The sequence below is a fragment of the Poecilia reticulata genome, chromosome 22 (assembly GCF_904066995.2).
Source record: "Poecilia reticulata chromosome 22, P_reticulata-male-v2, whole genome shotgun sequence".
Lineage (NCBI taxonomy): Eukaryota > Metazoa > Chordata > Actinopteri > Cyprinodontiformes > Poeciliidae > Poecilia > Poecilia reticulata.
The window spans coordinates 2,618,674-2,634,960 of NC_088851.1; the positions used below are offsets into that span (position 1 = coordinate 2,618,674).

At 42.4% G+C, this 16,287-nt stretch overlaps 1 protein-coding gene across 3 annotated transcripts in view; it reads left to right on the forward strand.

Annotated features, from left to right (window-relative positions):
- The first annotated feature begins 4,190 nt into the window (after window positions 1–4,190).
- The window catches only part of hectd1 (HECT domain containing 1), a 31,617-nt gene continuing 19,520 nt past the window's right edge, over window positions 4,191–16,287 (forward strand). For 2 of the 3 annotated variants that reach the window (XM_081603505.1, XM_081603507.1), the window contains exons 1-17: window positions 4,192–4,443; window positions 7,166–7,324; window positions 7,619–7,768; window positions 7,858–8,092; window positions 8,864–9,091; window positions 9,175–9,456; window positions 9,549–9,819; window positions 10,610–10,686; window positions 10,773–10,871; window positions 10,963–11,077; window positions 11,682–11,856; window positions 12,091–12,229; window positions 13,527–13,697; window positions 14,123–14,345; window positions 14,424–14,687; window positions 15,706–15,917; window positions 16,005–16,151. In XM_081603505.1, coding sequence (XP_081459631.1) covers window positions 7,629–7,768; window positions 7,858–8,092; window positions 8,864–9,091; window positions 9,175–9,456; window positions 9,549–9,819; window positions 10,610–10,686; window positions 10,773–10,871; window positions 10,963–11,077; window positions 11,682–11,856; window positions 12,091–12,229; window positions 13,527–13,697; window positions 14,123–14,345; window positions 14,424–14,687; window positions 15,706–15,917; window positions 16,005–16,151 — 2,778 coding nt within the window. In that variant the 5' untranslated portion in view covers window positions 4,192–4,443; window positions 7,166–7,324; window positions 7,619–7,628. Of the gene's footprint in view, window positions 4,444–7,165; window positions 7,325–7,618; window positions 7,769–7,857; window positions 8,093–8,863; window positions 9,092–9,174; window positions 9,457–9,548; window positions 9,820–10,609; window positions 10,687–10,772; window positions 10,872–10,962; window positions 11,078–11,681; window positions 11,857–12,090; window positions 12,230–13,526; window positions 13,698–14,122; window positions 14,346–14,423; window positions 14,688–15,705; window positions 15,918–16,004; window positions 16,152–16,287 lie in introns of all 3 variants that reach the window. The other variant, XM_081603508.1, reaches the window with a different exon arrangement.

Sequence of the window (16,287 nt, forward strand, 5' to 3'; positions counted from 1 at the left end):
AAATTGCTGCCCCCTTGTGTCTAATTATACAAATCCCTATTAAAACGCCTTTGTGGGATGCAAAAAATGAGCGCGTGATTTAACTATTTAAAAAAAAATTTATTTATATATTTCGCATAATATTGCGACGATGTATTAGGCCCGTTGTAGATAGAAGAAGGAGGAGCAAATTTCGATCAAAAACACAGAGATTAATCTAAGAAACGAAAGGAAATTACAGAAAAGGATTTTTGAAAAGTAGAAATTTTTAGAGGAAAAACTCCGAAATGTTTAGAATAGCAGAAATTTTCTAGAAAAAGCTTGGAGATTTCTGAGTTTGAAATGTCAACAAAAAAAATGCTGGAAAAAAACCTCAGAGATTAACCTGAGTTTTGCATAAAAAAATGTCTTTCTTGTAAGCTTGAGCATGCAGTTCTGATCAGAAGTCTACACACTCAATGATAATGCTGCATAATTTTAGGGTTTCGGTGATTTATTTGTGCTTTACTTTTTTAGGGGTGCACTGATAATGTAAAACAACAATTATTTATGAGCTTAAATGTATATTCTCTGAATACTGTAATTTCTCTGATGCACAAAGGTTGAAATATATGCACACACCTCCACTCTTAAGAGAAGTGCCACTTGGCAGCCTGCAGAGAAAACTCTTGCTTTGTTTTGTTTTTTGTAATCAAAGGTTCTGGCATAATTCTGGCTATTTGACTTATCAGAAATTCTACATTACGTTGTTTTCCTGGTGCAGATAATCTTTTGAATCATGTTCTCGTGATTGTAACTACAGATTGATCAGTAAACTAGAACAGCAGGATCTCTCACAAGAACTTTAGATTGGTCACTTCCAGAATGTTTGCTATAGATTCCCACGTCTTCCATGTTATCTCAGGGAACTGGACAGAAAAAAAAATACATTTAAATCTCAAATGTCGCCAATTTATGTTCTCCTTATCATTTCAGGACTTCAGCACAGGTGGGAAAACAGGTCGTCACTGGTTTGACCCCTAGCAACCTTGGTAAATAGAAAGAAATACAAATAGAAACAGAAATATTTATGTTGAAGAAATGAAGAAGATAGTTTGGATAAATGTTTTCCTTCTTCAGTTATGATAGGAAGCATGCATTACATTTACATGTCACCCTCATGCACTATCAGTACCTTTTACCATACCTTTTCCTTCCAATCAATATTCTAAATGACTGAGATAGTTGGACATGTTCAGAGGAGAGACATGCTGAGGCTGAACCTGCCAAGAGGAAAACCTTTAAGTTTTTCCTATATGTTGCTTATTATTATTTGTTATGATTTTTGAGCCAGGCCATAACAAATTTTACAGGTCACATATGTGAAATAGGAACCTTTATTTTCCCAAGAGAAGCACAGGGCAATATGCACCAAATGCTAAAGTAACCCCCATGTTCCCCCACAGAGTGGTCATATGCTGGACACCAAGGTAGGTCCACAGCGGATCAGTACGGGTTCAGCCCGGAGCCCAGTTACCATGGCAGCCAGTTACCCACCGTCCTGAAGGAAGATTTCCCACCACCAATTTACCCCATACAACAGCCCAACACCCCCAACCAACCCCTCAGAGTACCAACGCTCCAACATTGATATTAATTTTAAGCCTTTTTTCTTGTTGCCAAAAACCCTGTCTTAGGACACTCTGAATGCTGCTGACAAAAGCTATGAGCTCCGGGAGGGAGGAGGAAGGGAGAGAGGCTCCAGCAGCACACAGCACGAACAGTTCAGAAACAATTCGGAATGAGATAAAAGCTAATTATAAACAGATTAACTCTTAACTCCTATTTTAGATGGCCTATTGCTAGCAGATCTTCTGACTCAGAGTGCAGCCTTTCTGAATGACAGCCTTATTGCAGCCGTACCAGTTTACTTTACTTGGACCTAAAGAGGAACGATCTGGAGTCGGTGCACAGCTTCAGTTATTACAACTAAAAGCAGCGATCAGGAACCAAAACCTGGGAGTAATGATGAACTCTGAACTGAACCTTCACAGCCACATGAAGACAGTTACAAAGTCGGCCTTCTATCATCTGCAGAAGGTAGACTAATGTCTCAGCGAGATCTAGAGAAACTCATCCATGAGTTTATCTTTAGTCGCCTCGATTGCTGCAACAGTGTCTTTACAGGTCTGCCTAACAAATCAATCAAACAGCTGCTGCTGATCCAGAACGCTGCTGCTCATGTTCTCACTAAAACCAGGAAGATAGAGCTCATCGCACCAGTTCTAAAGTCACCACACTGGCTCCCTGTAGCTCAGAGAATAAACTTTAAAATACTAATGTTAGTTTATACGTCACTCAATAGCTTATCACCAGAAAACATTAAAGATCTGCAGTTGTTGTATCAACATTTCAGACTTCTCAGGTCTTCTGGTTCTGGTTCTGCTCTGGATCCAGAACCAAATGAGGAGAAGCAGCATTCAGCTTCTATGCACCATAAATCTGGAACAAACTTCCAGAAAACTGTAAAACTGCTGAAACACTGAGGTCCTTTAAATCTAGACTAAAACGCCACCAATTTAGAGTTGCTTTTGAAGCATAATCAATTAAGAACTTAACAATGGGACTTGACTTAATGTAATGTTTTGATTGTTGATTCTATATTGCATGACGTTGTGTTTTTTTTAATGATGTAAAGCAGTTTGAAATGCCTTGTTGCTGAAATGTGCTATACAAATGAAATTTGATTGATTTTTAATGGATAAAAATTAAAGATGCAAACAATGACATGTTAATGATGAGTACTTATGCTCAAATTTGCATAGACAGAAATGTGCATGTTACAGAAATCTAAGGTTTCAATCTAAGGGTTAAAATTTATTAAGTCTATTTCTTTGAAAGCAAAAATCAATCTACTCAAGTAAAAGAAGAAATATTACTCAAAATAAAAAAAATAAATAAATAATCCAGTTCAGTAAAACTACTCTTATAAGTACTTTTTCCCCCCAGAAAATTACTCAAGTAAACGTAACCAGTACCCACTTTTGAACATAGATAACAACAATATCAGCAGCCTACTGTTGTTAACAAGGTTAAGGTGACTTCTTGGTAATTATTTAGCTAACATTACCAGCATCTAAAAACATTACTTAACTCATTTGGTTAGTTTGGGGGAAAAAACGTATTTACCTTTGTTGGTTTGCTGCCATGATTTTACGTCGCTGCCGCACAGGTAAAACACACCGGCACGAGCATCTTAGCACTCATGTTGAGTTTAAAGGTGGCTCGGAAAAACACGTTACGACATGTTAACAATGGATTAAGCAGTTGTAACGACTGAAAAAAGTGAGGGATAGGAATAATAGAAAGTTGGTCACTCACAGGTAAAAATCAAATAGCTTCCAGTCCGGGCGGGGGGGTCATGGCTGACTCTGTGGGTGGACAGTCCCCCCCAATGCTGCAGGGCCTGCTTAGAAAGTGGATGTTCTCATGAAACCATCCATCCATTTTATGTACACCATCCATTTTCTAACACCCTTGTCCCTAATGGGGTCGGGAGGGTTGCTGGTGCCTATCTCCAGCTAACGTTCTGGGCGAGAGGCAGGGTACACAGAGAGACAAACAACCATGCACACACACACACACACACACACACACACACACACACACACACACACACACACACACACACACACTCAACTTGACAGTCATGTTTTTGGTCTGTGGGAGGAAGCTGGAGTACCTGGAGAGAACCCACACATGCACAGGGAGAACATGCAAACTCCATGCAGAAAGACCCCGGGCTGGTAATCAATCCCCAAACCTTCTTGCTGCAAGGCAATAGTGCAACCAACTGCACCACTGTGCAGCCTCTCATGAAACCAGTAAACATCATTATCTGTTTCTATTACTCATGAAACCAGTAATAGAAAAAAAAACGATTATTGCTTTAAAATACAAATCCAACTATTAAACTACAAATCTAACTGTTTTTTCTTTTTATGATCTAAAGCATATGGTTTAAATTTTGTCGTTTTGTGTAAAATCAATAGGAAGCAAACAAAGCATGTCACATCGTTCCCCTTATTAACAACATGACTTAAGATACAGTGGCCAAGGTAATAACTTTAGCAGAATTGGTTTGAAAGGCGACATTTAAAAAATGGTATTTCCGAGCTCTGCCGTGGCACAGAACGCTGAAATGTGATATTTCCGAGCTCTACCGTGACACTGAACGCCACAGACTTAACTCGGCTCTTGCGTTCAGTCGGGTCAGCTAAGCGCACCCCGTCACTCTGTTTTGTGACCTGCTGAGTAGAAATGGGAGCTTCTTGATTTCACCCCTGACATCGGTGATTATAACGGATCCGAACGTCATTATCTGTGTGGAATAGCTTGATATTCACAAAGCTGGGTGTCGCTTCTTTTGACGAAGAAAAACTTCGCCCCGAAGCTGATAAGGAGCTTGGGCCCGTGTCGCTTATGGTGAGTGCCCGCTGCTGCGGTGCGGCCTCAGAGCTCTCCTGGAACTCGAGACCCGCGGCTTGCAAGTGGAAGATTAGGCCGCGGGGTGTTGCTGACCTATTTGAGTAGGTCAGTTTCTCGCCATTATAGTTTAATGGCGAGAAACTCACACATGCTTACGTCTTTCTGTGACCAATAATTATCGGGATTGATGTTGGACAGATGTAATATTGAAAGCCGTAATTGACGTACCGTGATCCAGATTAGCAGCGTTATGCTACTGAATGCTAACCGGATAGCACTGGCTAACATGTAACTGTACTGAAAGCTCTGGAGTTAGTTTACGAAATGTCTTTGAGAGGCCTGTTTATTTCAGCAATGTATCAAATGGGATTTGTTAACAATTAATTTTTGCGTAACGCAAACTTTTGGATATGTCCTAAAAAAAATAATCAGGGTAATTATGCTCCGTTAGCTTTGTCAAATATGGCTGCGCCTCCCTGTTAAATGCGCATAAAGTGACCGTGTTCGTCTTTTTAACACTTGATAAGTTCGAAGTTACTCTCGAAATCGTAGACGAAGCTACGTAACATACACATAAAGTATTTTTAGGTGAATTGGTTGGCAAATACTTAAGTTTATCTGGCTTGATACTTACTACTCTTAGTAGCTGTGTGTCATAGTGCTAGCAGTGTAGTGCTTCATTTGAGCAGAAATAATACAGTTGGGAAGACCACGCTGTCGGGTGACTGTAATCTTTTCCAATTTACAATCATAATATCTAAATCAACTTTCATCTTTGTATGCAGTTAGATAATTGATCTTGTTTATATGGTAACTAAGCTAATATCAAGACAAAGGTGTTCAGTTTTTTCTCCAGGTGTCCATGTGCAATGCAGTTAAGTTCAACCACAACACAAGACAATTAGGTATATTTAATGATGGATTGCAGTAGATCACATAATACCAACTAGTAAACAGTTGTCTCTGTAAAGAAACCAGCAGATCGCCTCAAGTCGTCGCTTAATGCAATCATGCTTCCTGAGCAAACACAGGAAGACAGTGGAGAGCAGCAGGTCAAAGCCTCCAGCAGAGTGAGGAGCCGCCTGATTGGTGAAACACAGACATACACAGAGGTGCTGGGTTTGCCATGCGTTGTATGAAAATAAACAATAGAGAGAAAGTATAGATTTAATAGCAATATTTACAGTGAGCAATCTTAAGAGTTGGTGAAGTAGGCATAACAGACTGAAAAGTCTGATTAATTTGTCCTCTATTTACAAATAAATCATAAATACTGAGATGGTTCAGGAAAAACTACACCTCTGCAACTATGAGCTTTGTCAAAAAAGGAAAGTTTTAATCTCAGTCTCAGGGCTAGGCAGAGGTTTAAAGAGGAGCGGCAAAAGCAAATGAGGAGGATTAGCAGTGCTTGACAACAACCGATGGTGTCATCTAGGACATGTTACTGTGGAATATTATATCTGCTGCCTGGATATTAAGCTGTGTTTGCGCGTCATGGTGGTCATAAAATTGATAAACTGTCTTCAGTCAGAGGCCTCTTCACATTTATTGCAAGACTGACTGCTACCGGGGAAAACTTCCAGAACTTAGCTGCATTGCACCATACTTTTAAGAAGCATAAATTGTATAAGTTACGACACTTCATTGATATTTGGGATAATTAAACCATTACTGAATTGAATTGAAAATTTAACAAGGTGTCTGGCACACAACGAGCTAACGGAACAAAATGCTCTCATTTCTGTTAAGTTTAGAGTGGATGCTAAGGAAGAGAAGCTAAAATCAGAGAAATGCGGTCTCAGGTTTTTTTTGTTTTGTTTTTTATTAATCAAAGCTCCTGCTTTGATTAATAAGCAGGAGCTTATTAATCCAGTCTGATTAATAAGCAGGAGCTTATTAATCAAACTTTGGATTTACTGATGTTGTTTTGCTGCTTTGTTTGCCTTGAAGCTGAACTCGGATCTCTGAATAGTCACACAGCCAAGCTGAGCACGCTCTAGTTGCAAATTAAAAACACACTCATTGTCACAAGCGATGGGGAAGCACTCTGCAGCTGTTGCAACATGGTAGCCATATTGAAGTGGGACCTCTGGTGGTCCAGGGCCCTTAAACTTGGAATTTTCCAGATTTCCCGTGTAAGGTTGGGGTTCTGGTAGAGTCGACCGGCCTGGAGCTCGGAAATTCTGACCGGGAATATTTTTTGGCCAGTCACACAATTAAACATTTATAAAATCCTCCTACCACTTCACATTGCCCAGTCAGCACTTTCGATCACTAAAGCCATTGTTTATATACTCCCTAGTTACTGGTTCCTAGCTGGCTTCTCTTCCTGGCATGGCCTAATGTGTCCAGTCGCTGGAGAAACAAACTGTTGCATTCTACTTAGTCAATTTCTGCACCTTTTTGCTGGGGTTGTAAAGAAACACATAATATAAGCTTATAGTGTTGTTTAAAGTAAAAATATACTCTTTAAATTAGGGATGCACAGTATATTGGTATCAGTCTGATTAATAAATAAAAAACTGGACAGATATTAACAACTTGTGTCGAAAGGCAAAGGAAATGTAAACATCGGTTCTCAACCCATATTTTCCTATTGGTACATTTCTTCTTTAAATTAATAAATTACAAATATGTTAGCATAAACGTGCTTGAAATCTGAAGAAAAATGTTTAGAAAATGATCACCAAGCCTCTTAACTTCTTGCTGCTGTTTGCAGAGATCCTGTTCCATAAAGCTCATTTAGACGAAGGAAGCACCTACACACACATGTTCCAGTCTCCTTCCATTCAGTTGATTGAATGAGTAACAAGCAGCCTCACACCTGAGAGCTGTGATTGGGCACTGAGCCGGACAGGGCAGCCAACAGGGGAGTCAGGTGAGACCTCAGATTTTTAATTTTTTTTTATATATATATACATTTATTTTTTAAAATTTTATCTGGAAGAAAATGGTTGAAGGAACTAACATCAAAATTAATCTGATTTCTCTAAAACTTCTATTTCTAGTTTCAGGACACTTCTATGGCTAAAAAAAAAAAGAACCCAATTCATTTAGAGTTCTGCATTAAGACATTTTGTTGATTTCTGTTTTAAAGTCAATCATCATACCACCAAAAATGACCCGACCTACTTTTTCATATAGAGGAGATTGTGTGTTGCTCTTTCTTCAGGCTAGCCATCATGGCGGATGTGGACCCAGACACCTTGCTGGAGTGGCTGCAGATGGGTCAGGGCGATGAGCGGGACATGCAGCTCATCGCCCTGGAACAGCTGTGCATGCTGCTGCTGATGTCGGACAACGTGGACCGCTGCTTTGAGACGTAAGGCGTTAAAACCCAGACATTTGCATTCCATCTTGTGTGTGTGAGCTGGTGGCTCAGAGTGTCCCCTCTGCCTCTCCGTCTGTCAGATGTCCTCCTCGGACGTTCCTACCAGCTCTCTGTAAGATCTTCCTGGACGAGAGCGCGCCAGACAACGTGCTGGAGGTGACGGCCCGCGCCATAACCTACTACCTGGACGTGTCGGCAGAGTGCACCCGAAGGATTGTGGGCGTGGACGGAGCCATCAAGGCTCTGTGTAACCGCCTGGTGGTGGTGGAACTCAACAACAGGACCAGCAGAGACCTGGCGGAGCAGTGTGTGAAGGTAGAACGCCACAGAAGGCTGGGCGACAATAGACATGTGATCAATATGGTGGCATCTCAGAAAACCTGATATGCCACCAGTGTGGCTGTATTTCAGATATTTGAAATGAAAAATGAATCATTTATCGATATCGACTAATATGAAACACTTATACTGTGATACGTTTTTCAGCCTACTTCTAAGATTAGTGTACTGGAGTGATGAATTGTGAGGACATTTTTTCAAAAGTGACTGTTCAATAGACAGACTATACTTCGACATTTCGTGTCAAAGTGCACTCCAGTTATAGTCGGTGAGATTTCATCTGGGGAAGTGAGTCTACTCAGAATGCACATCCTTAAAAAGTCTTAAGTTCATATATTTAAAATTAGGGCCTTAAAATGTCTTGCATGAAAAAAAAATACCCAGTACATTTCACAAGCAGAGTGTCAACCTCCATGTTTAAACCACATGGTGCAAAAATGCACTTAAAACATTTCTGGAAACCTTTACAGAGATGCAGAAGTGCAGCAAAGACCTAAATCTGTTCCACTAAAACTAGTTGGTTAATACAATTTCAATTTTACAACAGGAACTGTATAGTAATGGGTGTTTTAAGCCTGAGTAAGTGGTGCCTTCCTCTGTGGAAAGCAACACACTCTGGGTGGAATCATGGAGAAAGTTTAAGTTAAAAAATGTCTAATTGAGGGTTTCCATTCTTCAGTTGTGAGAAATAGTTTCCTGACAAACTGTTTGACGTCAATGTCTTTGAACCCATGTGCCTGTGTGCAGGTGTTGGAGTTGATCTGTACCAGAGAGTCTGGTGCTGTCTTTGAGGCTGGTGGTCTGAACTGCGTTCTCAGCTTCATCAGAGACAGCGGCCACCTGGTCCACAAGGACACCCTCCACTCCGCCATGGCCGTGGTGTCCCGCCTGTGCAGCAAGATGGAGCCTCAAGACTCCTCTCTGGAGACTTGCGTTGAGTCCTTGTCCAGCCTCCTCAAACATGAGGACCACCAGGTCACTACACGGCAGGCGGTTGTAAATGAAGCCTCTAGATAAGGTTTTGGATGGTATAATCTTGAACTTGGTGTTTCCTGCAGGTTTCAGACGGAGCTCTGCGCTGCTTCGCCTCGCTGGCTGACCGGTTCACTCGAAGAGGAGTGGACCCGGCTCCTTTAGCTAAACACGGCCTGACGGAGGAGCTGCTGTCCCGCATGGCGGCCGCCGGTGGCACCGTGTCGGGCTCTTCCTCATCCTGTAAACCGGGTCGGCCTTCCACAGGCGCGACCCCCTCCGCCGCTGACTCCAAACTGAGCAACCAGGTGTCGACCATCGTCAGCCTGCTGTCCACACTGTGTAGGGGCTCTCCGCTGGTCACACATGTAGGTCCACACCATTTCTCTCATGCTTGTATAGAGGAGGAGAACAGGTTTGTTTGTGTGTGTGTGTGTGCTAACCTCCATCCCGTGTTCAGGACTTGCTGCGGTCGGCTCTGCCTGACTCAATGGAGTCTGCGCTGGGAGGAGATGAGAGGTGTGTGCTCGATACCATGCGGCTGGTGGACCTCCTGCTGGTGCTCCTGTTTGAAGGAAGGAAGGCGTTGCCAAAGTCCACAGCAGGATCAGCGGGCCGGATCCCTGGACTGCGACGTCTGGACAGCTCTGGAGAGCGATCCCACCGACAGCTCATCGACTGTATCCGCAGCAAGGACACCGACGCTCTGATCGATGCCATCGATACGGGAGGTGAGCCTGCTTTCATGTTGTTCTTTATCCAGGTTGGTTACCAGGCTACTAACAGATCATTAACATTCTGGCATTAAAGCTGCACTATTTAACTGTTGTAAAAAATTTTGTTTTTTTTGTTTTTTTCCACATTTGCTAAAACTGTCACTATGTTGTTACAGTATAACATGAGATAGCTAATCTGTGAAAAGACGGAGCTCCTCCACCTCCTGCTAGTGCTTCTACTGCCATCTGCAGAAATACACCGCTTGGTCAGAAATAACTAATCAGAGCCAGGAGGGGGGTCTCAGCGGTGACAATCAAGTTCATAGACGCGCTGCCGTTTTGCTGTAGTTGTGGAAATAGTGGAGAAGCAACTTAACTGTTACAGGAAAACAGTTTATCTGTCATCTTTGGTGGTCATGCTAACTAGCTTTAGCGTTCCTGGCAGGCTCTGTTGTGGTGAACCAGCGCAACACAGAGCAAGGGGGAGGGAACGAGCAGCAGGTACACAAGGTTGATTGACAGCACTGAAACCCTCCTCCTGTCTCTGATTGGTTGTGTCTGGGAGAGTGTATTTCTACAGATGGCAGTAAGATCACAAGGAGAGAGCAGAGGAGCTTGTTTTATTTTTTTTATATTTTCTATTTTGCTTAATATTAATAGCAAAATGTGTTTCTTATGCACAGTTTTGGTTTAATTAGTGGTCAGTTTTCTTTCAGCAAATGGCCTTTTTTAGAGCTTTTCTTTAAATAATTGAACTAAATTAGTTGACGGTTATTTCAACAATGTGAAATGTGCTCTCTCTCAGCTTTTGAGGTCAACTTCATGGACGATGTTGGACAGACGCTGCTCAACTGGGCTTCAGCTTTTGGCACACAGGAAATGGTAAAGAAACACAAACGCAAGCTAAGGGTTTCCATCAGACATGGTTTTTGCAAACGTGCTGAGCAGCTCTGTGCTTGTCGTTCCAGGTGGAGTTTTTATGTGAACGCGGTGCAGACGTCAACAGAGGTCAAAGGTCATCCTCGTTACACTATGCTGCGTGCTTTGGGCGGCCACAGGTAGCCAAGGTAAACGGAGGCACAGTGAAAAGAAACCATGTCAGTGAGACTGAAGCGTGGAGGCGTGTCAGTGTGATCCTGTGGGTTTGTCTCGTTTCAGACTTTGCTGCGTCACGGAGCCAACCCTGACCTGAGGGATGAGGATGGAAAGACCCCCCTGGACAAAGCCAGAGAGAGGGGACACAGTGAAGTGGTGGCTATACTGCAGTCACCTGGTAAGTTCAACCCATAAACCAGCTTCTAGATGAAATATTGATAGTGTTGCTCAGCAGCAGCGTCTGCTTCTTCACCTGTAAAGGGACAGTATTACGTAAAATTTACCCTTTTGAGATGTTCATAATGTTACAATGTAATCTTCTCCTCAAACTTATACCTGGAGTGTTGGCTTGATTCTTTCATGGATGTTTGAGAAATCCTTTAATCTCTACGGCAACCATTCAGCTGTGCAAAACACCTGGGTGGACCTAGCTCCGCCTTTGAGGTGCAGCTCCTCCTCAGAGCTGCAGTTTCCAAGTTTCTGCCTCACTGAGCAGCTGCTGATAGTAATTAGCAGCTCTGCTGAGCTACTTCTCAGAGCATCGCTGGTAAAGCATTGTCAGTTTTCTTTGAAGTCATATTTGATATAAACAGCATTTTTGTAACAACTGGAGGTAACACATAGACTTCAAAGTGCTATTAAATGGCACAATGGGCCTGGAAACTACATAATGCTGCCTCTTGAAAAACTCTAAATATGTGTATGATTGAAGTAGATCATTTTCTGAGAAATATAATCCAGACTGGGACATGTTAACTGACCCTTAGATGTTTCTCTTTTAGGGGACTGGATGTGTCCGATGAACAAGGCTGATGACAAGAGGAAGAAGGATGCAAGTAAGGAGGAAGAGGAGAGCACTGAACCCAAAGGAGATCCAGAAATGGCTCCCTACTACCTTAAGAGACTTCTGCCTGTTTTTGCACAAACCTTTCAGCAAACCATGCTGCCTTCTATTAGGTAAACTCATCCACACTTCCACTGTGCATCACTGATTTTTGTAACCTTAAGTTAAAAAATTAAACATAGTTCTGGTAGTTGTTGCTGACCATGCAAAATTTAAGTAAACCTCAACTTGAATCAGAACTCCAGTGGCTTGTATTTTTATTTTTCACAAACAAACTCATGTGAAAGACCTTCCAACTGGTCAAAATGAAAAAAATGAAAAAAAAAAAAAAATTTTGTGATTTTTAGGAAAGCAAGTCTGGCTCTGATCCGAAAGATGGTTCACTACAGCAGTGAAGTTCTGCTGAGGGAGGTGTGTGAGAGCGAGACGGGACACAACCTGCCCACAGTCCTGGTGGAGATCACTGCCACTGTCCTTGACCAGGAGGTAAGCTACAAGAGAGCAGGGATTACAGGGGCTCAGTCCTCGTGAACAGCAGACACTCACCTTAAGCTGCTGAACTCAGGCTGCAGAAAACAGAGCAGCAAATAAATAACATATCAACTTTCTGTCTGATAAATCTGACTTTCTCTAAAAGACGCGCAGACAAAATAAATTAAGCTGTAGGGCTGCTCAATTATATATAAATATTTAAATCATTCATTTATTATGGAACAGTAATCCATGTATCCCACATGAAGCATGGAGCATTATATTGACCATAAGCAATGTAGTGTCCTTTAACCAACTAGACTGGAAATTAACATTAATGTGCAAGATTTTTTTCTGAGAAGGAACCCTAAGCTGCAAACTGTTAAAGTGGCTTTTAGTAGTTGTCTTTGGGAATTAAGCTCCAAATATTCTTATGTACTGTATTTTCCGCACTATAAGGTGCAGCTAAAAACCTTCAATTTCCTCAAAAGCTGACAGTGCGCCTTATAATCCAGTGCGCCTTATATATGGACCAATATTGAACCACAACAGGTCTAGCAACTACGGTAAGCAGCCGGTGACTTCATTTTTGCCCGTAGAAGAAGCAGCGCTCGGTGCATGCTGGGATAGTTGTCAGAACGCTGGTTTGTTAATAAAGTTTGACTGACCCATCTACCTACCGACTGTCTAGAATCAGGTCGTCTGCAGGTCATTTAGCACCACGTTCTCCACAAACATGCTGTGCGCGAACAGAGAAGGGTGACCAACGCCCTGACCTAGTTGCGGAAGGCTCTCCTCGCCGACCGGAGTCGGACTGTTTTGTTGACATTCTTTAGGTCAACAAAGTGGCTTTAGAAATTCATCCTTTAGTGCAGCTCCATCTAGTGGATGCATAACGTAACTCCAGCCGCTACTGTAATGTCTATTCTATGTGCCTTATAATCCGGTGTGCCTTATAGTGCGGAAAATACGGTAATCTAATGCTGCATATTGATTATTAACCAGGAATTAAAGAAATAAATGTGTTTAAGAAGCATAAAAAAAAAGCCAAGAAGTCTGCAGTTGGTTCATCTGTTCTTACCTGTTAGGAAGTTTATATTTGATGGGTTCACTTATTTCATTGTCCCTTAATATTAATTGGACATTGTCTAACATTGATACATATATTAATGCTTGATCATAATGGGAGAACAGGTTATTTTTTTTCTACACCTTTATGTAAAATATGTAGCATAACTCCCAGACATGTGGAATGAAGTCTTATTAGATGCTCATGTAATGTTTCTGGACTGAGCTGTTTGGTGTTTGTCAGGACGACGACGACGGACACCTCCTGGCTCTGCAGATCATCAGGGATCTTGTGGACAAAGGTGGAGATGTTTTTCTCGACCAACTTGCTCGACTGGGGGTCATCAACAAGGTGTCAACTCTGGCTGGACCTGCATCTGATGATGAGAATGAAGATGAAGCAAAGCCTGAGAAGGTAGACCCAGAAACCAGTGCTGCCATCCAGTTGAAACATCACTCCCACCCCCTTTTGTTTATTTTTGAAATAATTGATCCTTGAATGGTCTGCAAATGTTGGCGTCTTTACATCTGGTTAGTAATATGAAAACCTGCTAATCCCAGTGGCAGGGGCACTAGTATGTTTTTTTTTGTATTAAAACTTTTTTATTTAAATTTTTTTCTGAAATTGGTGCGTTTCCAAGCAAATTTATTTTCGAAACGGCAAATTGCGCAATTGTATGGTCAGTAGAAACGCATCTATTGTTACTGGTGTATCAAAAACCTCTTTAAAATAAACAAACAACGTTTGGTGGGGGGGCAAGGAAAGCCTGGAGGCCTGCCAGGCTTACGATATCCCTGTATACTATTTGAATTGGTAAACTGGATGGGTTTTCCCTGCAGGAGGACGAGGTTCAGGAAGACGCTAAGGAAGTCCAGCAGGGGAAGCCGTACCACTGGAGGGACTGGTCAATCATTCGAGGCAGAGACTGTCTCTACATATGGTCGGATGCTGCTGCCCTGGAGCTCTCTAATGGTTCCAATGGCTGGTTCCGATTCATCTTGGACGGGAAACTTGCCACCATGTACTCTAGTGGGAGTCCGGAGGGGGGCTCTGACAGCTCAGGTACTTTGGATCTGCTTTTATGCCACTCTGTCACTCAATTTGTGGTTTGTTTTATCGCTCACCTCCCTCATCCTGCAGAGTCTCGTAGCGAGTTCCTGGAGAAGCTGCAGCGGGCGAGGAGCCAGGTGAAACCCGTAACAGCCAGCCAGCCCATCCTGTCCGTCGTCGGCCCCACCAAGCTGACAGTTGGGAACTGGTCCCTGACCTGCCTCAAAGACGGAGAGATCGCCATCCATAACTCTGATGGACAGCAGGCCACCATCCTGAAGGAGGACCTACCGGGCTTTGTGTTCGAGTCCAACAGAGGAACCAAACACTCATTCACTGCAGAGACGTCACTGGGTGGGTCTTCATCTACGATTCAAAATGTCAACAAATCTCAATGTCCAGAAGTCGCAGCATTGTTGATGACACAATCTCCCAGTCCTCTCCCACCACAACTCATTGTTGTTTTGTTATTTTTTTCTTTAGTTAAATTTTTAGTAAAAACAACTACAAATTTTTATCAAAAAATGTGAACTCAAGACGTCCAAGGTCCAAAAATAAAAATAAATAAAAAAGAGAAAAAGAAAATTAAAGGTCCTCCCAGCATTTCAGTCTTTGAGGAGGTTATGGGTTCAAAAAAACCCTGACAGGTAAAAGAAGGTCAATTAGTAATCAGCAGTAAAAAAAAAAAAAAATAAAATAAAATATATAGTTGTACTGTTTCAAAATTACATCAATGGATTAAATTAATAAGTTTTACAGTTTTACTTGTTCAATAATTCATTAATCATATGTTGCACAACAACCATCAAGTCATTAAAGCCCAGACATTATAAGCACTGCACTAACAACGCTACAAGCATCAGCATTTCTAAAGATGTCAAAAACATCATAAAAATGAGGCAGTGGAAGTTTAGCTGAATTGTTAAGGACCCTCAAAACATTCACTAAGAATAATGTATTATCCTACTTAAAAATCTTAAATGGTTTTATACGCAAACTTATCAAAATTAAACAAACCCCACTGTGGAGTTCAGTAAACGCCAAAGTGGTAAAATGGACAAAACGGGAAGTAAAAACGGATCTGAGCAGTAAAATGAGCAACTCTCAACAGATTGATCCAAACAACTTGAATGTCAAGCAGCTCACCACTGAACCTGGTGACTCCACATCTAGTTAGCTTCGAGTTTGCTCCAGCCATGCACAGCCGTCTCTTTTTTATCAGCGCCCCCAGGTGGCTGGATGAATGAACGGGTTGGTGCATGTCAGCAGCTGTTTTCCTGATGTGGCGCCCTCTCTAAAGTGCTCCGACGCCCCACACTGTGAGAAGCCCTGCTATAGCTAAGTGTTTAGCTATGTTGCTGCATGTGTGCAGGCTCAGAGTTTGTTACTGGCTGGACGGGGAAGCGGGGCAGGAAGCTCAAGTCCAAACTGGAGAAGACGAAGCAGAAGGTGAAGAGCATGGCCAGGGAGCTGTACGACGACCACTTCAAAGCTGTGGAGAGCATGCCCAGAGGGGTGGTGGTCACTCTGAGGAACATCGCCACGCAGCTGGAGTCGGCGTGGGAGCTGCACATTAACAGACAGGTAGACAAACTCTGCCACACAACCTGTTGCCCATAGAGCACATCCCAGACATAGAGTGATCTGTGTGTGTGATGTTTGCTGTTGTAGTGTCTTGAAGGGGAGAACACGTGGAGGGACCTGATGAAAACTGCTTTAGAGAACCTGATTGTGGTCCTGAAGGATGAAAACACCATTTCTCCATATGAAATGTGTAGCAGTGGCCTCGTCCAGGCTCTGTTCACTGTCCTCAGTAATGTGAGTATCTGATGAAAGCAGCAACTTTCACTGTAAAAACTGACACATGCTAACAGGACTGCTTCTGGATGGCTGAATGCTACAAGTTCTATAGAGATGGAAGCTCCACCCTACACCAGGAGGGAATGGGGAGTAA